Here is a 27,624-nt window from a genome sequence, read left to right on the forward strand (position 1 = left end):
ATTTTTAACCACTTTCGAATTTCAGGTGCTTTGTGTCTCAGCTGCTGGTTTGATATACTGTTTGTTTCCTTTAATTTTCCAGAGCAAAAACTGTCCTAAGCGAAATTTACACTCTGTAATTTTAACACTGGGAACATTTATTTTGGCAGCATTGTGTGATGCTATTTCATAATATAACAAGAGCTTTGAAATGATTAACTGCTAACTACTTACCTGGGTGAAGCGGTTCCTGTGATTTCTGAAGTGAAAACCGTTCAATTTATAAGGAATTTTTTTGTGGAGATGCATTTGATTGTATATGCAAGGTGTAAAAGTGCCTAAACTAACTGACCCCAGTGCTGTCATGGAGGCCACACGAGGCCATATATCGTAAGGAACCTACAATTTTTTTAAATTAATCGTATGGGGAAATGAAAATTTTGTCTGTAAGGAGCCATATGGCATATGGGTGCCTAAGTTTTGTACGTGGAGATCTATACAGATCTTAGATCATCTCTTCCTGTTCCTACTGTACCTACCGCCTATTTTGTTTGATGTTCATAAACAAAAATTATCCACCTCTTCAGCACTGGAATCCAGAATTATATAAAATAATGGTTGAAAAACAAAAAGTGCTGCAAATATAAACTCCAAGATTCATCGAGACAAGTGTGCATCTATGGTGGTGCTACATGGTGTATTCTTTAAATCAAACTTGTACAATTAAATTGTAAAGCAAAACAATTTCTTTACTTCTTCTTTAATATTAAAAAAAATAATTAAATGACAATTGGGGAAATAGAGAGAGGAGAGTAAAATATATTTCAAGGGAGAAAACAAGGGGTGGGGTGTATGGCCAAGAAAAAAATTACCATGACAGCACTGACCAAACCTAACCTGTTACAGACTCATGTATGTAAGGTGAATAAGCTGAGTATGAAGGAAACTACCTCAGCGCTAATTTAACTCTTATAGATGAACTATATAAAGAACTTCAAGTGTCAATATTGTCTCAAAGGTTTCTGTGTAACAAACTTCATTTAGAAATGCCCATCTGCGATTATGTTAACTGTAGAAGAAGGAAGAAATATTGTCGTCATATGAAGTTACTCAAATTTCCAATGAAGGACAAGGAAAGGCTACAAAAGTTATTTTTGATTTCACCCTTATAAATTGAACGATTTTCACTTCAGAAATCACCGTAACTACCTCAGCACTAGTTTCAGTAATTTAAGGACCAGTATAAAGTAAATTTGATTAAAGTGATAAAGAAATTCGTAAGGGAGGCAGTCAGGAGGGATTGAGGTTGTCTACTAATTCGTTGCAAACAACTATTATAGGCTATTTCATTTGACTAACGATGATTTGTAGAGAGCAAAATACGTACAGTAGGGTAAAGAATCTAAATCAGTACGTTTGAGAACGGATATAAAAGTGTCAGGAAAATAATAGAATTACCGTATATTGCAATTAACTCTGCATTGGCAGAGAAACCGCACAGGGTATCGTAGATCTGCTGAAAATTAGAAAATTGTGTAAAAAAATGCATTCAGAGCGAATTTTCCAGCCTGATAATATCTCATCCACGTTATGGACATAATTCAATACCGTAAGACTGATATAAAACGAATACTAGAACAATTTGTTAACCAAAGACGATGTTCAGTAGTTATTTAACAACATACAGAGCAAATAAAAACACAAACGCATATTCTAGCAATAGTTCAGATGAAAAGAAAATGATTAGTACGACCGCTTATTCGTAAAAAGAACACTGCCAGCTGCGTAGCCTACATGAAGCAATATATCAGGTCTACGTTATGAACACGTTGAATTTAATGTGGACGAGAAACGTACAGTTATTATTTATCTGCTTCCATATCGCATCATATAATACACCTGTAAAATGAAAACATATAGACCTAGAAAAGAGGAAACGTGTTTGGGGGGAGGGAGTTGTAATTCTTCCCCTTTCGGATAAATTTCAGAAGAGGGATACCTGCTTTTCCTTCATATTCAAAAATTGTAATCTTGTTCACACAAAATAAATTAGTGCCTTTTCGTGAGCATCATGATGTGCATTCAACAAACGCAGACAAATCTGCTCTTTTTAGTATTTTGTGATAATTGTTGCTAGGGAGGTATTGTATACTGAAAATTAAAAACAATTAGATTTCGTACATCAAATGATGACGGATTATATATTGAACGCAAACAACATTATATCAGCTATGTACCAAAATGTCATCTATGTGTGTTGATGAATTTGGGTAAAACAAGCTTCTGTATACTACAATTTAGCGACACATCAAAGTCTTATTGTAACATAACCTCACATTACAATGAGAAAGAAATTTGGAGGCGGCATGACGTAAAAAAGTCATCCCACAGTCGTATTACTCTATGTACTGTTCAGGTACTCTGCCATCTAGTGTTTGTTATTGCAAGCTCATTTCTCGACACTAGCGACGCATAGCGTCCGTTATTTTCCAGTTGCGTCTAAATTTAATATAAGCTTGGTCAATCTGTTTTATATATGATCTAGGATGTGCGTTAGACATTGCAACCTTGCAATGTATATGTGTCTCTCGCGGTGACCTGCGTTTCTATATGATGAAGAATTTAATGTTTCAAGAAAGATGGTTCTTCGAAACTCGGTAGGTAATTTTTGGACCACCCTTTATGTGAAAGTATCTCGTTGCAGATGATATTAATTATTATAATCTATAATTTGATTTGTATTTTCAGGATGGCCATGTGAATTTGTGGCTATTTTAGTGATAGAATGTAGTATTCATTAGCTTCAGTTTGTTATAGACTGAGAAATCTATTAATTGAGTAACATTTCTGTTTCTAATGTTTCCTCCAAACTTGCTAATACTATTCTTTACTCTAGTTTCCCCAACTCAAGAACAGAAATCTCCCATCAAAAGCAGCATACGAGGCCTGTCTAAAATGTATCCGACCTTACATTTTCCCGCGCAAAGTAGTGATTCTAAGGCGGCGCCACTGTGCACGGTGGAAGGAGGAACCGTAATGCGCATGCTTGAATTTTTTCACCACATTCGCTTGTGCCAGTCCCTGGCTGGTGGTCGCCAAGTAAGGTGCTGTTCTAAGTGTTTGTCGGATTTAGTTTTCTCGCAAGATGACTGAACGAATTGAGCAAAGATACTGCATCAAATTTTGTCAAAAGCTTGGTGATTCTCAAAGTCAAACAATTCGTAAGATTCAGCAGGTGTTTGGGGAAGATGCGATGGGTGTAACACAAATTAAGGAGTGGGTCAACCGATTCAAAGATGGCCGCACATCAGCGGAGAGTGAGCAGCGTTGTGGCAGGCCCCAAACTACTTGGAGTGCAGCTGTTGTTGAAATTTGGTGATGGCAGATCGTCGTTTGACCGTGCGGGAGATTGCCAAAGAGGTTGGAGTGAGTAAAGATTCTGCACATGCAATTTTGCGTGATGATTTGAACATGAACCGAGTGGCTGCGAAATTCGTGTCCAAGTTGTCCCCGGAACAAAAAGACCTCCGTCGTGACGTTGCACAGGACCTTCTGGACACCGCCAACACTGATCCTGGGTTTCTGAACACCGTGATAACTGGAGATGAGTCATGGGTGTACGGGTACGACCCAGAAACAAAAAGACAGTCGTCGCAATGGAAGCATCCCGAGTCTCCAAGGCCGAAGAAAGCGCGGCAGGTGTGAAGCAAAATCAAGGTGATGCTGACTGTTTTCTTTGATGTCCGTGGAATTGTGCATCACGAATACGCACCGGAAGGACAAACGGTGACAAAGGAGTACTATCACGATGTTCTCCGGCGACTCCGTGATGCAGTTCGGCGCAAAAGACCAGACATGTGGACGGCGAACAACTGGCACTTGCATCACGACAACGCCCCCGCACATTCATCCCAATTGATCCACACTTTCTTGGCCAAACATGGAATTACAACCGTTCGCCAACCTACCTACTCTCCAGACCTGGCTCCTTGCGACTTCTGGTTGTTTCCAAAATTGAAGACACCACTGAAAGGATCCCGTTTTGAGAGTAGAGAAGAGATAATGCGGAACGCGACGACGGAGCTGAACACCATTCCAAAAGAAGACTTCCAGAGGTGTTTCCGGCAGTGGAAGGATCGGTGGGCTAAGTGTGTGCAAGCACAAGGGGCCTACTTTGAAGGGGTTTAGGGTCCCAACCCCGTCAGGTATTTGAATTATTTTTTCTGGCTAAAGGTCGGGTACTTTTTAGACAGGCCTCGTATATGTTTTACAGATGCAAAACTATTTCTGTTAAGTTTCGTAAAATTTAGCGTTTGCTTCTTTCTGGCGTTCTATTGGTATATAAACACCAATAAATGTCAAATATTCTCTGGAAATTTTCAACTGTAAATCTAATGTAATGTATATAACACTTGGACACGTGCTTGGACAATGCCCTAAAGGCGAGCTGCTGATCAATGCTAGACATCATCAAGTACGACATGCTTTGGCGACATCGTTAAAAACTTTAAATTGGGAGATTTATGAGGAAGTACACTGTGTAACATCAGATGGTTCTTTTAGGCGGGCAGACATTATTGCTATTAACGGACGCTTAAAACGGGCTCTTGTTCTTGACCCTACTATCCGTTTCGAAAGGAACCTAAATCAGGCCACCGAAGTTGATATTGAGAAGAAGTCTATATATGAACCTTGTCTGCCTTATCTTTCTCAAAAGTACAACATCCCTCTTAAACAATGGTCTGTCATTGGTTTGCTGTTTGGCAGTAGAGGTTCTATTACAAAATTCACATGGAATTATCTTAAGGAACTTCACATTCCTTTTGATTATGGAATGTCTGTCCTTATAAATATTATCAAGGATTCTCTTCAAATATTACATCATCATCTCTATTTCAATTAATCCAGTTATATTTGCCTTCAACAATTAACTTTCTTTTTTTCTTTAACATATCACATCACATTATATTGTACATGTTTATTCTATTCAGGACCCTTGTGGTCACTCAAATTCTTTGAGCTGATGTCTGTAATTTAGAAAAATATATGTGGAATGCCCCCTGAGCATGAGTATGTACCTTCTGGAGGTGTTAGAGTGATTATTTTCTAAAAAGCAATATGTATCTTTGTTCTAGCAATAAATTATTATTATTAAAAAAATTCTTCATTCCAATAACAAAAAATTCATTTCAATAATATGTGTAATTGAATAGTTACCCCGAAAAGAGATCTAACCAACAAAAAATCGAAAGTTGAGTTTTCAGTGGAATAGTGATCTATCAAAGTAATGCCATCGCCTGGCGGACATAAAGTGACATAATTTCTCTTTCAAAGGTTAGTTTTTTTGTTTCAATATTGGGATTCCGGCGAATAGTGATCTATCTGTTCTAAAATGGCAGAAGTAGGGAAACAAGCTGTGAGTATTAGTGCTGAAAAACAATTAAATAAAGGCCGGAAGCGCAAAATAAACATTCATGAATGGAAGGATGATAAGAATAAAGCCTTAAGGAATGCTGGGAAGTCATATATGAGTAGAAAAGGGTATTTTGTGTCGGGAAAATGTGTATCAGAATCGGTGAGTGGAACACTGATGTAACCGCAATTTTCATTACAAGCTGTTTTTATTACTTTTCAGATCTGTAGTCCGATTCATTGGTAATATTTCATTAAATATTTAGGCAACATCGTAACATACACATATTACGTCGTGTGAAACCATTTTTAAAAACATGTTTTGTCGAATAGGCCTACACATTATTTCCGATATGAAAATTTATTGAAAACTAGGAGGGAGAAAATAGTATTAATTTCACAAAAATATTTTGCTTTCACACTTATTTGAAGCGTAAGCTGTATGTTGATTTTTGTACAATACAGGTAATCATTATTATTATTATTATTATTATTATTATTATTATTATTATTAATCACACTTTTTATGTTACTGTATGCCGCTGTCGTAATCAGTGTGGAGAGGTTCTTCCTGATATGAAGAAACAGTTATTCCAGAACTTCTACAAACTAACATACGATCGTTGCATCGCTCAGAATAATAACTGGCGATGCTTAGCTCTCTATCATTACCTCATTAGGAATAAATATTTTACAACCATTGATCAGAAGTTCTTGGTTAGTGGACATAGTTTTTATCCCTGCGACAGGGATTTCCCGCATACTATATGGACACAGAAGATTTTTTGATCTGTCACTCATAGCTGGCATGCTTAAAAGAGATCCTAAATTTAAGATTACTTCATGCTTTTGGATCCAGTTTTCAGAAGAGAAGCCAAATAGACTCAGAACTCGAGCAAGCCATAATATTCTTCAACCATGGCAAACCTATGAGATCTTGGAAACCCACAAACGACGTAATAAGCTAATTCCACTCCCAACAGTTATAGCTCAACTGTACAATGGAGATATGGCAATAAAGAAAGCAAAGAAAGTGGATTTGTTGCATATGTGCAAGTTCATTCCTCCCCAATTTCGTGAATTCTACCAAAATCTTAGACTAACCGAGTGACAATGGGACGGATGTTTCATAAAAAAGCTCTCAAAGTAGCTGAGTGAAAGTGACAATATAACATTTGAAACTGAATCATCATTGATTGTGACTTTTACACTTCTTATTATAGATTTTAAGTTAGTTGTAGGTTAGATCATTTTTCCATTCTTCAGGGATAGATCGTTTTTCCACTCAATTTTGCATTAATTTGTTAATATTTAATAGTAATATATTATTTTGCCTATAGTTTGCCTCAAATGTGTGCAAAATAGAATGGACTACTGCAAGTATGTATGTTTTGCTTAAGATATTAACCTTCAAATAAGAATAAAATGTTTTTTTCGTTTCCTCAACAATTTGTCGTTTGTGGGTTAGATCTCTTTTCGGAGTAACTATTCAATTATCGATGCTATTTCTAAATTTTATATTTATTACTATCATAACACCAGCCTCAGCCCTGACATTTTGGGAAACACCACAATAAAATTGTAAATAATTATCTGTTTTTCTACAACTCTTGAATTTTATTTTTATTTCAGATATTGTCGCAATGGATATATTTTCCTTACATTGATGGTTCTTATACAAGGACATCATTTTATTTTTACTTCAATTTTTATTGTACCTGAGTTTTTGAATGTACTTCACTCCCACCTCTTCTACTAATGAAGTTCCAACTGTCCTCCACACAGAACCAAGGCCGCATATAGTAAACAGCACTGAGTTAGTGAGTACAGTATGTTCCAGAAATATGTTCGTGTTTTCCAATGAAGAAAGAGCTTTCAATATTGAATCATATTTTCGCACAGGTACTGTCTGGTTAGCTACGTCGCATCCTGATTTCCCCCACCTGCTTCTCTTCGCCCCTCTGTAAAAGCTGGACTGTCTTAGCTCTTTTCTGAAAACTTTAATTTCTGTTAGGAATTGGACGTTTACGTAATATTATACAACTGTTTAAAATAACTTAAATAAAAGGGCCTCGTTAAGTAATTAACTGTCACGTGATTTCCTCCCTTTCTACGACTCTGTGACAAAACCACTTGAACGGACAGTACATAGCATGTCTGAGTATTTTTATCTTTTCGGATCTGGTAGAAGTGAAGACTGAATTTACAGTAAGCAAGGTATGTACTCTTTTATAGAGTAGGTACAGAATTATTTCAACATGAGTTACTAGTACGAAGGACAAAACTGGTAATTGGAATTAGGTACAATAGTCTATAGTGCGATAATATGCACAAAAGACCTGAAGCCTGTATCGAAATGAATGGCCACCATTTTCAAAAATGTGTTTAAATATCCATATTATGATTAATTTTCAATTTAACTTCATTCTCTATATTGTACGCTAATGTTCTGTAGACAGTATAATATACACTGCATAATGAATACGTTCGCATGGATAACTCAGTTCGTGAGTAATACACTTATTCTTAATACAGTACTGCATTTTGATTAAACAAAAACCTAATGAAAATTATCGAACTCAAAATCGCGATATTTCCTAGTTTACATAAATGGATGAACTACTTTTCTTCCCTCCTATACCTAGTAAAGTGATTTGTTTGTGTTTTACGCCAGTATCATCGAACTACAGTCGTGGAAGGGGGTAGCAAACAGTGTTTCTGGTTCTCTAAAGGTATAGCCAGGTTAATATTAAAAATGTTAGTAAAAATAAAATGATGTCCCTGTGTAAGATTCTTTTAACATTCCAGATCACACATTTTAGGACTTGTTTCTTCCAATCATTTTTAACCTTGGTGATGTGGAGATTGTCATATTTATTGCCCATCCAGTACTTAACGTGAGTCTTTAAAGGTGAATGTATGTCCTTCCGATTAGTCGTTCAAAATCAGTGGTGGGACTGCCTCTAGACAGGCTTTGTTTGGGAGCAGAATTTCTACTATTCAAGATGATACTGTTATACTACGATGACTTGGCTCCGCTTCATTAGTAGAAATAGGGCATACCACAGGAAGGCGAGGTTGGCAGTTGGGTAGGAGAAGTTCAATCCAGTCAGTAAAACCCAAAATAGAAGAACTACTGTCATCCTCTGAGGAGTTTAGTGCTGAGAGGAATGAGGTTCTGACTAGCCTAGCGCGGTACTGGAGTGGGAGGGAACAGTGACAGCGGCAGTCTGGAAGGAAGTACAATCATACTGAAAACATTCGCCCAATTTACGAAAGCAGTATGCCTGTTAGTTTTCTAACAGAGATACAACCTGAGAAGGAAAGTATTGTACAAAATTTTATTTATTCATTTATTCATTCATTCATTCATTCATTTATTTATTTATTTATTTGAAGTTAAGGCCATCACACCACCAGAAATACAAACACAATAAAATAAATAAAAAGAAAAATCATAATACAACTATTATAATATAAATGAAAAGAAGAATCATACTATAAAATTTAGTGATTAGTAGAATTGAATTAAATTTGTAAAGTAATCAATTTAAATATACTGTACTGCTGAACTCGAGAAGTAAAACTACTTGATTTGTATTTTAAGATATCACCAACAAATGATTTTCGCATGATATTATAGGAATCTGTTTTTCACAATACCAATCACACATATTCTAAAACTCCAATAGAATAAAACCAAAAACTTTTCCACAGCATGTTTCCTTAAAAATGACTTGTAACGGTGAAATATTTAATATGAGTAATTCATATAATGTTAACATAGCTAATATCAGGGAGATTTTTGAGCAAAAATTGCAACATTATATTTAATATATATTAATAACAAACTCATATAGGCCTAGGTAAACAATATGTATATGAAATATTCACACACTACTACAAACTGAAGACTGCATATTTTTGGACGATTAATACTTCCCACTCCGCTCGGCTCAGCTTGGCTGTAGCAACAAAAGAATCTACCTGCAACCCCCCCGCACTGATGGCAAGAATACCTCAGGTCCAGCGCTAAACTCATCGGAGGAAGACAGTAACTAAATGTATAAATACAGAATAAAGGGAAAAGCAAAAACAAAAATGGGAACATGACACTTCGCAAGCACCCTCCTGTCTCTTTTTCCTCTTTCCTCTCTCCTCCTTACATGCTCCACTACAGCATGAAGAATGGGCACTTACCCAGCAATGGTACAACAAGCAGCACTATATATGGCACAATGTTGAACTGAAGTTTTTCTGAGATGCACGCCAAGGCCTCCACAGCTCCTTGTCGTCTTATGTCCGAATCTGTTGCTCCCAGCAATGGAAGAACTTTATCCACCACGTGTGTCATCACTGGTACAGATGACAGACATGCTAAAGCACCCATACAACGAGCAGCCATATGCCTCACTGCACGGTACGGATGCATGAGGAGGAGACACAGTCGAGGCAGGCTGTCCTCCAATACCTAATCATAACACCAATGCAAACAGAGATGTGTGGAAGTCAGAGTTGGACAAGTAAATTCTGGCATATTCTATGTGTAACTTACCTGTAAAAATACATAGCATAAAAAATTTAATTTATACACTACATAAGTAACTAATATTAATTGGTTCTGACAATTAAATCTTAATAACTACACTGGATTTATTTTCAAATTTTTTAAATCATTTCTAAGTGCAAAAAATTCAAGGCCAAATAAATCTAATAATGTTTTATGGATTTTATTAGTCATTAATTTCCTATATAAAACACTTGTAATGTTAATTATTATTAGTATTTTTCAAGGTTAAGACTATCTAATACCAATCAATCAATCAATCAATCTTCTTAATGTATCCAGCTGTTTGCTGACAACATAAAGTCCACTATAGTCCACTGCAGTCTATTCAGTTGTTTTTCACGAGAAATGAGGGGTATTTTGATCGGTGTTCATTATAGATGCCTGTTGCTAGTAGCCAGAGTTGGGGTGTAGTTAATATACACTGCAGGGCTGTGTCTTCTGCAACTGGTATTGATGAGTTTAATTTACTTCTTTTGTGGTTTATGGATGGACAATATAGAAGAATGTGTTCCAGATCTTCATCATAATTATTACACCACAGACAAGTAGGATTATCAGAAATGTGAAACTATCTAATACCAGAATAAAATAAATGCTTCCAGGATAAAATGTCAAATCCAAAACGTCCAGAGGAAAAGACGTCCACATACAAAAATGTCGAAGGAAAAATGTCTATGGACAAACTTGACCAGTGAAAATGTCCACTGCTGAATGTCCAAAAATTTGTCAATGGACTGAACGCATTTTGGGATCACACTCTTCAACTGTATTGTAGATTTACAGCAAGTAAAAGAACCCTGTCTTTGAGCGAAAGAATTTCTGGCAAAATTTACTGGCTGAATCTCATCCATATTAAAAGTTTCATCTATTAGACGTCATCTTCACCCAATATTTCAACATTGGGAATAATGAGTTCTAACTGCATGTGCCTTACTTCAGAAACGAAATTTAAGAATTATACTGTACTTCTTTTATACTTTTTGAAGCTTTAAATTTCTACGATGAAAAAGTAATGGAACGGAGAAAAATTCTCTCCAGCCAGGATTTGAACCGGGGTTTTCAGCTGATGCTTTATCCACTAAGCCACACCGGATACCACCCCGGCGTCGGACAGAATCGTCTCAGATTTAAGTTCCAACTCTTGGGTTCCCTCTCGTGGCCGCCCTCTGCACTATGTCATAGATGTCTATGAACGTAGGACCGAAGTCCACACATGTGCTGAGGTGCACTCGTGATGAGTGACTAGTTGGCCGGGATCCGACGGAATAAGCGCCGTCTTAAATCACGAAGTGATTTACGCATATCATATACATTATTTTAATGTACCGAAGTACATATGATATTTCCATGCAGATATTCTGCATCATCATACGATGAAAGAGTAATGGAACGGAGAAAAATTCCCAGCCAATTAGTCACTCATAACGAGTGCACCTCAGCACATGTGTGGACTTCGGTCCTACGTTCATAGACATCTATGACGTAGTGCAGAGGGCGGCCACTAGAAGGAACCCAAGAGTTGGAACTTAAATCTGAGACGATTCTGTCCGACGCCGGGGTGGTATCCGGTGTGGCTTAGTGGATAAAGCGTCAGCACGTAGAGCTGAAAACCCGGGTTCAAATCCCGGTGCCGGAGAGAATTTTTCTCCATTCCATTAAAATAATATATATTTAAATCTCTAGTTGTGTGTACTTAAGTAAATTCAAAGAAAATGAACTTAGCAAACTACTAAGTACCTGTGGCAAGAGATCACTGTGAATGGCAGGACTAGTAACTTCAAGAACCTGTAAACTTGATACCAAATCTTCTGCAGCTGCATCACAATTCATCAGTGCAGAAGCATCTGGAATATATTTTTAATTTTCTGTGAATTTTTACAGGTAAAACAAAAATGTAATTATAACGTTTAGTAACAATTACTATAACATCGTCATAAAAATTAAATGTTAAGATTTCTAATCACATCACTGTTACGAGAATTTTTATGTATAGCTGGCCATTCAGAATGTTAACTTTTCCTCTTTCTGAGTAAAAATATGCTATGCTTTAGTGCTTTGTGACTTAAAAAGTTTATCAAGTCCTTTAGTGCATTTTTTAATATTACATTTGTTACATTAATCTTTCACAGTTCAAAACTGAGTACTACTTTCTAAACAAGAACACTATTACTCTAAGAACAATAAATAAAAAAGTCTATATCTAATACTTCTTATTGGTAGAAATAGATACACAACATCAACAGCCATATTTGAAGAATTTGGCAAGTTCAAACATGCACTTTCAACAAAGTCTACAAAATTATATTTGGCTTGCTAAAATTCACAAGACCAGTGAGAACCGGATTAAATGTTATACATGTTACAGATATTGATTACAGAATATAGATTATAATGACACACATGTGCATCGAGATTGGAGCCAGATCAAATCTCATTTAAAAAATATATAATTACAAATTACAAGGAAGTGAGAATGTTATCAGACTGGGAGAAAAAGTATCAGATTAGTATTACATCAACTTAGACTTTGTAGAGCCACAATAGGTTAGTGGGCATAAAACGTCTAGTGATCATCATTTTCGTTATTGTCGTCAATCTTCTCCTCCTCCTCCTCCTTACTACCACTACCCTGACCATGACCATACCCTTACCACGACCATGACAGCTATCACTATCATGAAGGGGTCTAGGAGTTTGATGAAATTGCATCTTTTTTCTAGTAAGCCAGAAACATAGCCGCTTTAGAATTTATATGTTATGTGATAAACGGAGTGTTTTAAGACACATATGTTAGGGCATTTTTTTTTTGCATTTTTTGCCTGTTTCAACTCATAAGAGCATCTTTTGTGTTATTCGGACATTTCTGAGGCATTTTCATTTAATTTTGGCCACAAATCCCCATTATTAATATAAAATAATGTTTATTTCCTTTGATATTTTGTCTACATATTTTGTCCATTAATACCCTTTATTTTTTACTTGGTTATTTAACGACGCTGTACCAACTATGAGGTTATTTAGCGTCGATGGAGTTGGTGATAGTGATATGATATTTAGCGAGATGAGGCCGAGGATTCGCCATAGATTACCTGACATTTGCCTTACAGTTGAAAAAACCTTGGAAAAAACCCAACCAGATAATCAGCCCAAGCAGGAATCGAATCCGCGCCCAAGCGCAACTCCGGATTGGCAGGCAAGCACTTTAACCGACTGCGCTACACCGATGGCTAATACCCATTATTTTGTATAATATTTTAATAGTTTTTCTATACAAATATTGCCCTTTTAACGTAGTACACCCCATGTAATGGATCAGTCCAACCATCCCTTCAATATAGGCTCCTCTATACTTGCTAATTCTGTATAAGAGTGGTCTTGTGAGTGGGCTACATGGAAACTACATCAGGTTAAATAATTAATTAAAGTGTACCACTTAGAAAAAATTATGTAAAATTAAATAAACTTAAATGTTGGTACTAGAATTTAATTTAATTACTAGTCTAAATATTAAGTAGAACAAAACTCCTTTTCCTACTAAGCCAGTTTTAGAATGTAAGATCAACTTTTAGGGCATTTTTAAGGGCATTTCTTTAAGATTTTTAGGTCATAAATGCATTGTTTTTAGGACTTTTTTTTATGATTTATAGGTTATCAAAATCCTAGCCCTAATCATGACCATAACCATCACCCTTACAACTACCATGACCACAACCATACCCTTACCATGAGCATCACCAACTACCACGATCATACCCTTCCCATGACCATCATTATGACCACGGCCATGACCACTACTAGATCACAACCACTGCCGCTGCTGCCACCACTAGATTAGTGCATAAGTTCTTAGCATTTTTCTGCACTTTCGTTCATTTAATAGTACTTTCGACCACATCTGTGGTCAGCATGCTGGTTTCTTATGCAGAGGGCCCGAGTTCGATTCCCGGTCAAGTTGAATTTCCTGGTTGAGGTTTTCCAGGGTTTTTCCTCAACCGTAAGGCTAATGCCAGGAAATTCGGGCCACAACATCCCTGAATATCACTGGCCTCATTCATCACCGAAATCATATTCACAACTAATCAGTAATACATATACAGTCGCCATATAATTCATAACAATAGAACCAGTCTCAACAATAGTACACAGGCCTTCGGATTTCACCCAAAGATTAACTCGCGATATGACCAAAGATGTTAAAGCGAGTATAAATAACAGCGAGAAAAAAAAGTAGTACTATAGCGACACAGTTACCATAGCAACAAAAAATGCTACGAACTTATGCACCAACCCAACAGATACTGGAGTGCAGAAAAACCCAATCTTGTACACGAAATGCCATTGCATGACCAAAAACTGGCTGTATGGTGCACAGTGAATGCTTAAAGAATTATGAGACCTATATATATATATATTTTTTAAACATCATGAGTAAACAGAGGTACAGGGATAACATAACCACACCATTCCTGAAAGAATTATCTGACACAATGTACATAAGCATTTTTTAACAAAATTCCACTGCAATGCATACAGCTGATCTCTTGTTAGCATTAATTGCAGAAATTTTAAAAATAGAGTTATCAGTAAGGAAATATGATCAATGCAATCTCCAGATCTTACTGTATGCGTTTCTATTTATGGAGGAACTTAAAAAATGAAGTGTACTGAAATAACCTGCATACATTGGAGATAAAACAGAAGAGAAATTGCAGCAATTCAGAAGAACTAATGCGTGTTAATGCAAATTTTCTTAAAAGGTGTGAGAAATGTGTGGCAGCACAAGGACATCATTTCCTACATCATCTATGACAAAGGTAGGTGGTTACTGTAATTGTAATTTGCATGAGCAATTTATGCACTTGACTTAAGGGGCTATGAATATCTGACTAATGCAAATTTTGATTGAAAAGCATCGAGAATTTAATATAGAAACATATTTGGCATTTATTGATTTTATAAAAGCATTTGATAAAGTGAATAGTAGTTTGTTAATCGACATTTTGACAAAGGATCAGATCCCAAAGCAGATCATATATAATGTTTATAACCTTTCTAAATCAAACCTTATTGCAGTAAAAATACAAGAAAAAATAACTCATTGGACGGAAATAAACTCAGGAGTCACACAAGGTTGTGGCCTTTCTCCTTTGCTTTTTAACGTTTATATGAATGCCATTGTAAAAGATTTTAGAGAAACAAAACACGGATAAATCACTATTAACAGAAATTTAAAATTAGATGTAATAACGTTTGCAGATGATCTTGTTTTACTAGCAACATCTGAAGATGATTTTCAATGGTCAGTACATAATTTAAATTTAATAGCTCAAAAATATTCAATGGAAATATCCATTAACAAAACAAAAATAATGGCCTTTTGTGGTAAATACCCAATACCAAGCAAAATTTGTTTAAATAACACAATTTGGAAACAGTTAATAAGTTTAATTATTTTAGGATATAAACTTTCTTTTGTTGAAAATTTGGATTTATCAGAGAAAATTGTAAAATTCAACATATCAATGGGCATCATTAATAGAGTTTTAAAACCTTCATTAGTACAAAAATCAACTCGTACTCGTCTTTATCAATAATAGCTCGACCAGTCTTATGTTATGGGAGTGAAGCGTGGACTATAAGGACAAAAGATGAAAGCAGACTAACAGCTTGCGAGATGAGATTCATGCACCAAACAGCTGGCTACACTAAATGGAATCGAAAGAAAAATGAAGATATCCTTCAAGAACTTAATGTGTCATCAATACTGGACTATATCTCCAGATATCAGTTAAACTGGAAGGAACACATCTGAAGAATGGTTTCATCCAGGATCCCTAAGGCAATAAAGAAGTATCGTCCAAATGGGAAACGGTCACTTGGTCGACCTATGAAAAGATGGCAAGAAAATCGCTTTTTCAGGCCGTAACAGTTCTTTTGGGATTAGTACTTGGTGATGGTGATGACGATGAATATCTGGCTGCCAGCAAACAGTGAGCTTCCAGCCACCATGCACACTCACATACTCATGGATGAATGTCTATTTGAAGGCTCTGCATTTACAGTTTTATGCATTTCAGCATGAGTTGGAACTGATATTAGGAAAATTGTTCACAAAACTATCTTTCAATTCTCCCTGCAAATTCATGTTTAAAGAATGTGTTGCACAGGAAACTACACTGGTCACAGCCATTATTCGTACTAAGATTACACCTATGTATATGCTACGAAAAACGAAAATAGACTGACAGCATGATGAAAGCAGATACATTCTGAAATACTGGCAATTGCTACTGCACGAGTCATCCAGCCAGGCAGCTAACACCTGCCAGCACGACACATAACAAACAAGTCAACCAGGACTTGAATCACATTGTACCGCCACCACCACCGCCACAACCACCACCACCACCACCACCACCACCATCACCACCACCACCACCACCATCATATTATTATATATATTCCCTGGCTCTTACTATTTTCTTTGTATTTTAATTGGCGAGAAAGTGGCTAATATCTTTCAGAAAGTCGAACACAGACAGACATTGCATGGAAAATATTTAATGAAAAGAAAAGACAGCAAGATAAACTACAGGTATTAAATGTGCAAATCAGAAGCAAAAACAACAGTAATATTAAGTTACAAAAGACATTAAATTTACAGAAATTGTGAGATATAATCAAGCTTTAAACAGAAGGGTGTTAAATCACTCACCAAAATTAACTAAATCAACCGTTTCTCTTAGATGGCCAATCATAATCTCCCATAACTTTGGTAACTTCTGTGGTAAGTCTCTGCCAAAATACAAACTTACTGCAGTTAGCGCAAAGGAAGCCCCTCTTCTTTGTATACGATTTTGTTTCTGGACCTGCAACATAATAAAAATGGGTGTAATTAAATTAAATCTAGAATAACTCTTCTCGGGTTCTCAGCTAATCTCCAACTCACCTGGCTGAGAACCCGAGAAGAGTTATTCTACATCAAACGCCGGGAAAGCCTCAAGTCATAAATTAAATCTACTTTGTCATAATAGATATCGAGAAAAATTAAAATTATTGCTATATTCAGTAAAGATTTGTCACATTCTTACAAATCCATTTATTTTCTAATTCCTCAAATATCAACTACTAGAATTCTTAGGGTGAGTCAGGGTAATTTGTTGGGTATAATTAAGTACTTTGGGTATGTCACAATATATTGAATAAAATTTTACCTAATCTCCAAATTCATGCCAATTTAATATATATTGTCTATTTCACAATTGCCCATCATGAAGTGTTAAAAATTTGTGTTGAAACACTGATACCTACTTACTCACTTATGGCTTTTAAGGAACCTGGAGGTTCATCGGTCCCTATCCTGTACAAGATTAATCCAGTCTCTACAATTATATCCCACCTCCCTCAAATCCATTTTAATATTATCCTCCCATCTGCGTCTCGGCCTTCCCAAAGGTATTTTTCCCTCCAGCCTCCCAACTAACACTATATGCATTTCTGGATTCGCCCATACATGCTACATGCCCTGCCCATCTCAAACGTCTGGATTTCATGTTCCTAATTATGTCAGGTGAAGAATACAATGTGTGCAGTTCAGCATTATGTAACTTTCTCCATTCTCCTGTAACTTCCTCCCTCTGAGCCCCAAATATTTTCCTCAGAACTTTATTCTCAAACACCCTTAACCTCTGTTCTTCTCTCAAAGTGAGAGTTCAAGTTTTACAACCATACAGAACAACCGGTAATATAACTTTTATAAATTCTAACTTTCAGGTTTTTTTTTTTTTTTTTTTTTTTTTTTTTTTTTTTTTTTTTTTTTGAGAACAGACTGGATGACGAAAGCTTCCCAATCGAATAATAACAAGCATTTTCCATATTTATTCTGCGTTTATTTCCATCCTGAGTGTTATTCATATTTGTTACTGTTGTTCCAAGATATTTGAATTTTTTCACCTTTTCAAAGGATAAATTTCCAATTTTTATATTTCTATTTCGTACAATATTCTGGTCACGAGACATAATCATACACTTTGTCTTTTCGGGATTTACTTCCAAATCTATCTGTTTACTTGCTTCAAGTAAAATTCTCGTATTTTTCTAATAGTTTGTGGGGATTTTCTAACACACACACACACACACACACTGATACTGCTGGTAAAAAAAAACTGTTTTTTGTTTATTAGTCTGTGAAATGACATCACTTTGAAAGCAATATTATTGGGAAACTAGGTGTGACACAGTAACCAAACTTATGTATGTGTAAATTACAGAAGTTTAGAACACGTTTGTAATCAGTTTAGTAGTATACCATTAATAGTTTGTTAGTAAATTACAATTAACAAACTTGGGATAATTTGGGTATAAGTTACAATTTATTGAATAAAACTTTACCTAAATTTGAAACAATGCCAATTTAATATATTATACAGTACTGTCTATTTCGCAATTGCCTATCACGGAATGTTAAAAATTTATGTTGATCACAATGATCCTACCTAGTAAAAAAAAAAAGTTTTCAACGTGTTCTCTAGGATTGGGTAGTCCGGCTGTACCAATGTATGGCAAAGAGTAGTGGACATTTCGAGCACATTTTGTAAACACTCATTACTATAATAACCTAGGTTTCCAGAATTATATGCCACACTATACAATAGCAGGATACACTCTCTGCATCAAAATCCATAGTTAATTCCCGATTTACCACGAAAATCGTCTGTAGCTGCATTTAGATTGGCAACAGGCCATGATTGTTTGGCCAAACACCTGCATAGAATTGGAATATATCAGTCCCCTAACTGCCCACTGTGCAACTCAAACCAAGAAATGGATTCGGAACATCTCAAAATCTGTGCTTCAGTGGCTGACTATGATAATATCTTTGAAAAATATTGGAGTGCAAGAGGTCAAATGACTTTATTGTCAAACGCCTGGCATTAGAAAACAACAACAACAATAGCAGGAGAAAACTTCTATCAAGAAAATGATATAACCATAATAGAATTATCACATACATTATCTTCTGCAGCAAAAAGTTCTTCCAGTGGGATATCTGTCATGGGAGGTCGACCAGGACCACGACCTCCTGTTGAGTTAGACCGCCGGAAAGCAGCTCGTTCTGCAGACTACGGAAAAGTAACAATATATTTACTCTTTTACAGTATCACGCACTGAATCCAATTCTGCTTTCAAGCATGAAATAATACAACGTCTTAAAATATTCTGTGGTCTTGTACTCTTCAGAGATGAAATTACCATCAAATCCCTCTTTCACACTTTTCAAGGAACTCTGAAAAAAATTGTGTAAATTATGGAAAATGGTTCACGGATACCAAGAACATTAAGGATACAATATTCAATAGATAGAATGATTTGTAATCAATGTTTGAATTATTTATTTATTTATTTTGTTTATGCACGCTTTAACATCTGTGGTCATATCACATGTGTAGGATCTTGGAGTATATCAGTAGGTCTTTTTTCTTTTACTATTGTTGAATTCTTGTTTCTATGTATTGTCATGTGTTAGATGGCTTGTGTTCATGTAACTGATTTTGATTAATGTTTATGATACTGATGACTGAGGCAGCAATGAATCATAGTATGTAAATTGTGATTGAGGAAAACCATGACAAACCCCAGTCAGATTGGCTGGCCACGGGGTATGAATCCAGGACCTCCTGAATGAGAGCTCAAACATTACCGTCTGAGCCAACTCGCTCAGTCTGGTTGGATCTTTTATAACACACAGAACTACTGCATTAAATGTATAATTATTAAATACTTAATTCAGAAAAGGTAAATTATCATACAATACACATTACACTTTAAAATCTCAAAATATAAGACCTACACACACATTTTAAAACGAAATACAACGCTAGTTATTTTTACGAAATAAGTCTGATAATTTTTACTGTTCACATTTCTTAGGTTTCAAGTTTTCTATTTGCTTCTCTAGTTCATACAATTTCTCAAAAATTGAATCAACTCCTTCTGTAGCAGAAAGATACCTCCTGACAGTCTCTCATGCTACTACTACACTTGCTCTTGTGTGATCTCCAACTATGTCATCATCACTACTGTTATTGCAAGTTATCTTGAACCTTACATCCCCTAAGTCTGTCTTTCGAACTGCTCGGTACGGCATGTACTCATCAACGTAACGGCACGGCAAGGATGCCCCTCCTTCAGATAACATGACTCTTTTCAAAAAACGTTGGTTCTTTCACTTTACGGCTCTCTACTGTAAAAGAACTTGGTTCAATATAGACATCATGATCTCACGATACTCCGGTTTTGAGAGGAGAACATAGTTTTGTAGCAAGTTTTAATTAACCTAATATGAGTAAGTATTTAAATATAATCGTGTGTACATTCCTCCTCTCTCATCCGGGCTGGGGACCAGCAATGGCGGAGTTACTACAGCTATTTCTATACATTATATAGACCTAAATGACTTACACCTACAGCTGATATGTACATATTCTGATAATATTTACAGGCTTATTATTACTGAAGCTTTCCTGGCGACGTGAAAATTCGAAATTTTCTCGGGCTTCCAGCCAGGTCATAAGTTGGTGATCCACCAACGTTTCGAGGATGTTCATCTTCCTCATCTTCAGGGTTAAATGATATCTGAGGGTACCCAACTCCTTAATTTATAGTGCCAGAGGGAGGAGTCAGCTGAGGAGCTGTGCACCGATTGGCTGTTATTAGTGCGGACCGCGGTGAGAATGCGGCCAACGTGTCGTCTTGCTTTGTGCTTTTCGGCTGAATGACCTTGGGTCTCTTTGAATAGAGCACGACACAAGAAGCAGCAGCCCATCACAGACTCACTAGAAGCGGAAAAACCAGCCACAGCCTGTCTACCATTCACAGGGAAGTTGTCGGGAAAGATAAGCAGACTGCTCCACAAGCATGGAATAAAAACAATCCACAAACCTCCGCTGAAAATCAGGAATAAGGTCAGATCAGTAAAAGACGATCTAGGCCTCAGAGTACCAGGGATCTACCGCATCCCGTGTGAATGTGATGCGGCTTACATTGGACAGACTGGATGCACAATAACGACGCGTCTTTCGGAACATCAAAGAAGCATCAGATTAATGCAGCCCGAAAAATCCGGATTGGCTGAACATTGCATTGAAAAAAGCCATAGGGCTAATTTCAATAACACCGAGGTCCTGGCGAAGTGTTCGGACTACTGGAATAGAAGAGTAAAGGAAACCCTGACCATAGCGGCGGAACGCGGTAACCTGAATCGGACTCGGGTCTCCAACTAAGCACGGCATGGGCACCGGCTATTAAATTTCTCACCGCCCGGACGATGGGCCGTCATCAGCGGAGGACACATGAGAACTCGTCCGCCGAGCCCACCGTGAGACCCAACGTCATTCAGCCGAAAAGCACAAAGCAAGACGACACGTCGGCCGCGTTCTCGCCGTGGTCCGCACTATTAACAGCCAATCGGCGCACAGCTCCTCGCAGACTCCTCCCTCTGGCACTATAAATTAAGGAGGTGGGTACCCTCAGATATCATTTAACCCTGAAGATGAGGAAGATGAACATCCTCGAAACGTCGGTGGATCACCAACTTATGACCTGGCTGGAAGCCCGAGAAAATTTCGAGTTAGGCTTATTACTATTTGAATTTACATTAATTTACAATTATACACAATCCATATCACTATCATTACTGCCATCATCGTCGTCGTCATCGCGTGGTTCAAAATGATTATTATTTCGTCAATGGCATCATCCATTCGGAATTATCTTCTTAATCGTAGGTACTGCTTTCTGAACAAGATAGAATTCTTCGATTGTATCCCAAATGTCATGCTGATCACAGTCGTCCACTTCAACTTTACACAAGTCCTAATTCTGGAATGAAATATGTTTTGCAGAACTATAACAAAATAATAACTTACAACAGTAATTCATTATGTCGCTCACAGTACACACACTATTGTACATAACTATTATAGTAATAATTTCTAAACATTACATACCTATTCTTTCTCGTAGTGTGAGGTTCATTTGGTTGTAATGCAATATTATTCTTAATTCTCTTTATGGAACTAATACTTTTGCCAGAGTATTTAGCCGCTCTCTCATATTCCTTATCAAGAGGTTCCAGCAAACATTTGTTTAATTTTTCTTCCTCGCAACACTTAATTATATTTGCGATAATTTCTCTTTCTCCGCTGTGGATAACAGCGTTACTTTTTCTCCACGGTGGTGTGATTTCACCATAATTACTACCCTGTGGTTACTCCCCATGTTAACACTACTGGTAGGCAGTGAAGGAAATGGTTCTATGTTTCTTGACAAGAGATTAAGATGCGGAGCATGTGCAAACAACTCAGTTGGCTCCACCCATGTTACGCGCTTCCTTCCCTGTGCCCCTCTGTCCCCGCTCAGGAAGTTAAGATAACTTGCAATAACAGTACCACCACCTACATCAACATCAGCATCACTAGTATCAGCACTGTTATACTGGAGAAGGGTGTCAAGAATGTCTTCCACAGTTTGTTCCTCATCATCAATAACATTATCCTTCATGAGAAAAACATGGTCACAGAATTTTTACACTTCAATCTGCATAAATTGACTGCATTTATAGCAAAATTTAAATTGGTGGTCATAATTTTATGTCCAATTTATCACACGGACGCCATCTTTTTTTATCTGTTTGGTGGAAACAACATAAATTGCAGGAATTTTGAAAGTATGACAGTGTACATACAGGTAAACAAATATAATAATAGAATAACTAAAGAGACCAAGAAGAAATGTAAATGACGGGAAAACTTTAACTGCAGGAATGTGAAAGTGGGGTTCAACTGTACAGTGCAACCTCTCATTTACGGACATCGAAGGGACACAACGATGTGTCCGCATCTGGGAGGGAGGCTCCCCAATCTAACAGTAAATTTATAATATGCATTATGTATCCCTCATGCTTTAAATGAAATGTATTACTGTAGTTTAATTCTAAGTACAGTATACTGTACTACAGTAAATTCTTTGCAACTTTAAACTACAGTAGATAAGACTGAAAAAGGAAAATACAATACTGTGCCATGCAATTTTATTCTAGGTCCACAGTTATGCAGTACTGTAATTTACAGTTTTCAACTTAACCTTTACGTTCAGGTGCCATGTCTCTCGAAACAGAACAACTGATTGAAGTGAAGAGAATAATCCTACTAACCCTATCATGTGTCGAATACAATTTCACGATCGCGGAAACCTTGGACCCATCAGACAGGTTAAATTTTATGACTGTTTGTTTATCCACCCACTTCCAGCTAACAAGGGGTAGCCAGCTGTGCTAGTGGTTGCCTACGATATACCCTTATTGTCTTCTTTCATGTTAAGGAATTTCTGTACAGTTCTCAAAACTAAATTTTCAATTTTTGTAACACATTAGGTTTTGAAATCCAAGTTCTGTCCGCAGTCAGGAGGTAAAGCAAGCTTTAGGACTGTGAAAGAGCTGTCCGTGTCCGTGTCTGAGAGTGTCCGTAAACGAGAATTAAATTTATCATTAGGGCTAGGATTTTGATGACCTATAAATCATGAAAAAATGTCCTAAAAACAATGCATTTATGACCTAAAATCTTTAAAAATGCCCTTAAAAATTCCCTAAAAATTGATCTTACATATTTGGCATAATAGGAATATTAATATTTAGACTAGTAATTAAATTAAATTCTAGTACCAACATTCAAGTTTATTTAATTTTACATAATTTTTCTAAGTAGTACACTATAATTAATTATTTTACCCAATGTAGTTCCATGTAGTTCACCACAAGGCCACTCTTATCCGGAACTAGCAAGTACAGAGAGTCTATATTGAAGGGATGGTTGGACTGATCCATTGCGTGAGGGTGTACTATGTTAAAATGACAATATTTGTGTAGAAAAACGATTAAAATAATATACAAAATAATGGGCATTAACTGAAAAAATATGTAGAGATAATATCAAAGAAAATAAATAATACTTTACATTAATAATGGGAATTTATAGCCAAAATTAAATGAAAATACCCCAAAAACGATCTAATAAAACAAAAAATGCTCTTATGAGTTGTAAGAGGCAAAAAATGCAAAAAATTGCCCTAAAAAATATGTTTTAAGACACTCAGTTTAACACATAACATATAAATACTAAACCAGCAATGTTTCTGGCTTACTATGAAAAAGATGCAATTTCATCAAAATCCTAGCCCTATTTATCATTATTTCTGTATTATTTCAGTTGGGACATAAAAATTTGTCCGTATCTTGGGGGTGTCCGTAAGGAGAGGTTTCACTGTATATAAAAATTTCATCACATTTTTATTTCGTATACAAATGCAAATTTATGGTTCTCAAGCCAATATTCCATTTTCTAAACATGAATACGTATTTCCCTTAAGGAAAGTGTTGTTTACAGTATTTTCGCGTATATATATGAATATATAAAATATTTTTTTCCTCTTGTTCTATCAAACACAGACTAAAGTCCTTTGCACCATGTGATAAACAAATGTTGGTGAGTTGTAAGTTGGTTACAGAAACAAATTATCTTTCATGCAATACCCTTATATAAGGGATTTCTATTAACCCATAATAAATTATAAAAAAAACTTCCAATTATTATCCATGAGTTTTTCAAGTTTTTACTTTTCTTAGGAACAACCAAAAATGCAGCAGAGTGTAAATGCGTTAATGTGCATGGAGCTCAAATCTCAACATACTTTCTCCCTTAAAACCCCCTTTAAGGTTATTAAACATTTTCACTATTTTTAGCTTCCTGTTGAGGTGGGTTCTTCCAGAGAATGCTCAGACTTACTATTTTTAAATGTCATCTAACTGAATTCAGTTGTATGTTCTGTCGGAAACTAGAAACTCCTTAACTGTATATGCTGGGAAACAAGCAATCAGCTTCCATTAAAAAAAATTGGGTCACTGAAGACTAAAACCAATTATGAGCAGAATACCCAATATTATTAGCACTGCAAAAAAATGACAGAGGACATCAATTTCAGACACAAGGAGTTTAAATTATAATCATTTCGTTCAAATTTTCCCTCCCCCAAAAAGATTTGCATATACTAAAACAACGTGAAAGAAATTAACTTACTCTTTGTTGGTTGCGAAGTGTGAGAATACCGGTATAGTTGTTTGCAAAAAAAGTGGGTGTTCCTGTGCGACTGCCGTCACCAGTACTCTCCACTCCACTGTCACTGCTCGGACCTTCACCTGCAGATGACTGAATATCGAAATTTATCAACAGTAATCTCACTAGAGGTTTTGCTTTATCTAGAGAAAATCAAAACTTGGGTGAGATTTAATTGACTATTACACGATTAGAAGAAAGTATATAAAGATTAAAAGAAATAAAATACTCTAATATCGGCTTACTAAACTTCTATTTCATAATGTTAGCTTCACCAAAATGTTTGAACGGAACAGAACTGCTAGAGAAAGTGTGGGGTGAGTCATTTCCATAGAAAACCAAAAATCCGCCTATTTCTTCTGCCTATACTTTAACTTGTTCATACAATAGTAACATTGCCCTGTGAAATGGTAAAAGGAAAAATACTGTTTTAATACCAAACAGTTCTGAACACATTTTTCCTTGCATCATTCTTGGAAATAAAAATGCGTGCATCTTCTTGTTAATCTCATTCAATCCTTGTCTGTGGATGTGACACGCTGCTACATGGTTGAGCCTTTTTTGCAACATAGGTTGACCGCAAGTACTGTAAGTTTGAGTCTGCAAAGTGCAATGAAGCTTCTTTCAGCTTCACAGCTGGATAATGGGCATGTCAGTAAAAGTCAGACAAGATTTTCTACATGAATAATTTCGAGGGAAAAACTCTGTGTGACTGTGTGACTTAAATTGTGGTTTTCTGTAGTAGAGTTGGTAGAGCACAGAGCGTTAGTACGTTTAACCAAAGGTCCCGGGTTCGATGCCTGGCCCCGGAACAATTTTTCCCTCGAAATTATTCAAATCAACTTTACAGGGAGTTGTGCCTGAAAGCTTGATTTGCAAGATTTTCTACATTTCTGAATATACACCTAACCTCCTTTTTGTCACAGACTTCAAAGCTTCTTTATAATCATTTAAGCAATAAATCTTCTTTTTTTCGAACAACTGTATTTCCACTTATTATGATGTGTCTATTTCAGGATAAGGTGCTATCACATCAAAAGTTTCCCTTTTCATGAGGACATTTTTCAGCAGAATTTGTTTCTTTCCACCACGGTGATTGAGAATTCGATTCTGAAGTCCCATCACAGCTGTGTCTATCATTTCAAAGTATTCTTGTTGACAGTAGTCTTCATATGATTGATATGTATGTGACTCAAATTTGCTTTCTCATTACAATCTTTTAAAATAGACTGAAACTTTTCACTAGACCTAAGTCCATTTAACCATCAACAATAATTTCAACAGATTAAATGATTTTTCTTTCCCCTGGAAAGACCTGTTCAAGAGTTCAAGGGCATCAATTACCTGTTCCCCCACAAACAAACCAAGGCATATTACTCCATTTTTAAACACAATGACTAGTCTACTGACTCCTTCATAATCTACTGTACTTCTGACAGTTTACTCAATGTTCCAAAGACCAAATAATATAATTTTTTTTTTTTTTTTTCAAAATGTTCTCTATTTATGACTTTTGGTAGATTCATCTTGTGAGACAAAGTGGTCTGATCCTGGCAATATTTTCAATTGGTCCCTGAATTGCTTCCTCATGAATGTGGGTGAATAAAGATTTAACTTTCGTATTGGAAAATAAGATTCCCTAATTGATTGACCCATTCCATAGCATTTTTTTACTGTTCTAGATGAATTAAAACTCTCCTTCATAACCAAGTTATAACAATGAGTACCACAATGTACATAACAAGTCAAAGGTTGTTTGTCAATTATGACAGACTGAACAGTTTTATTGAACCTATTCATGTTTTCATCCCCATCACAAGTCTGTCGTAGGATTTGCCAATGGCATTTGTAGTCTAATGAAACATCTCAAATGAATGATGCTATGGCTTCACCAGTGGTTAAAGCAGTTTGGTAAAATCCCATAAAACAAGGTTGGGACAAACTACTCTTTTCAAATCACCTTGCCTCCAATTAAAAACGTACTTTTCATTTTTTTTACTGAGTAAATTAGTTTTCCTCAGAGCTATTTTTCGGAAAATTATTGGATGGGACGGGTTCCTCTGTCCCCCTCCCCCTGGCCATGATGCTCATGAGTTAGTGCATCATGTCACTCAGGAGAGGGAGGCATATGCTCCCTTCCCTTCCATTCTCCAAGCCATTTAGTCAGTTTCAAAACATGAGCGATCGTAAGATAAAAGTCTTAGAATGTAAATAATTATATTAACTTAACGTAACAATAATAATAATAATAATAATAATAATAATAATAATAATAATAATAATAATAATAGTAAAGTAAGTTGTATTACCTGTATTTTAGGTGTAAATTCTGGATCAGAACGTAGAAATGTGCATAAGTTGGATATAATTTTAGAATTAGGACATGGCACTCTCTCCACACACAAATCCACCAGGCGGGCCAAGTGATCTGCTGCCAAGCTCTGAACAAAACACAAAATTCAAACAATTAAATTAACCTAAAGAAACGCAGTGCTG

At 36.2% G+C, this 27,624-nt stretch overlaps 1 protein-coding gene across 1 annotated transcript in view; it reads right to left on the reverse strand.

Annotated features, from left to right (window-relative positions):
• Nucleotides 1-27,624, reverse strand: part of Hel89B (histone acetyltransferase 1) — a 166,693-nt gene that overhangs the window by 69,038 nt on the left and 70,031 nt on the right. Inside the window, exons 17-22 of the mRNA XM_069841318.1 lie at nucleotides 27,438-27,569; nucleotides 25,093-25,221; nucleotides 18,973-19,083; nucleotides 16,677-16,830; nucleotides 11,699-11,805; nucleotides 9,592-9,862 (exon numbers count right to left, since the gene is read on the reverse strand). Coding sequence (XP_069697419.1) covers nucleotides 9,592-9,862; nucleotides 11,699-11,805; nucleotides 16,677-16,830; nucleotides 18,973-19,083; nucleotides 25,093-25,221; nucleotides 27,438-27,569 — 904 coding nt within the window. The remainder of the gene's footprint in view (nucleotides 1-9,591; nucleotides 9,863-11,698; nucleotides 11,806-16,676; nucleotides 16,831-18,972; nucleotides 19,084-25,092; nucleotides 25,222-27,437; nucleotides 27,570-27,624) is intronic.

Source organism: Periplaneta americana, chromosome 12, assembly GCF_040183065.1.
Source record: "Periplaneta americana isolate PAMFEO1 chromosome 12, P.americana_PAMFEO1_priV1, whole genome shotgun sequence".
NCBI classification, from domain to species: Eukaryota; Metazoa; Arthropoda; class Insecta; order Blattodea; family Blattidae; genus Periplaneta; species Periplaneta americana.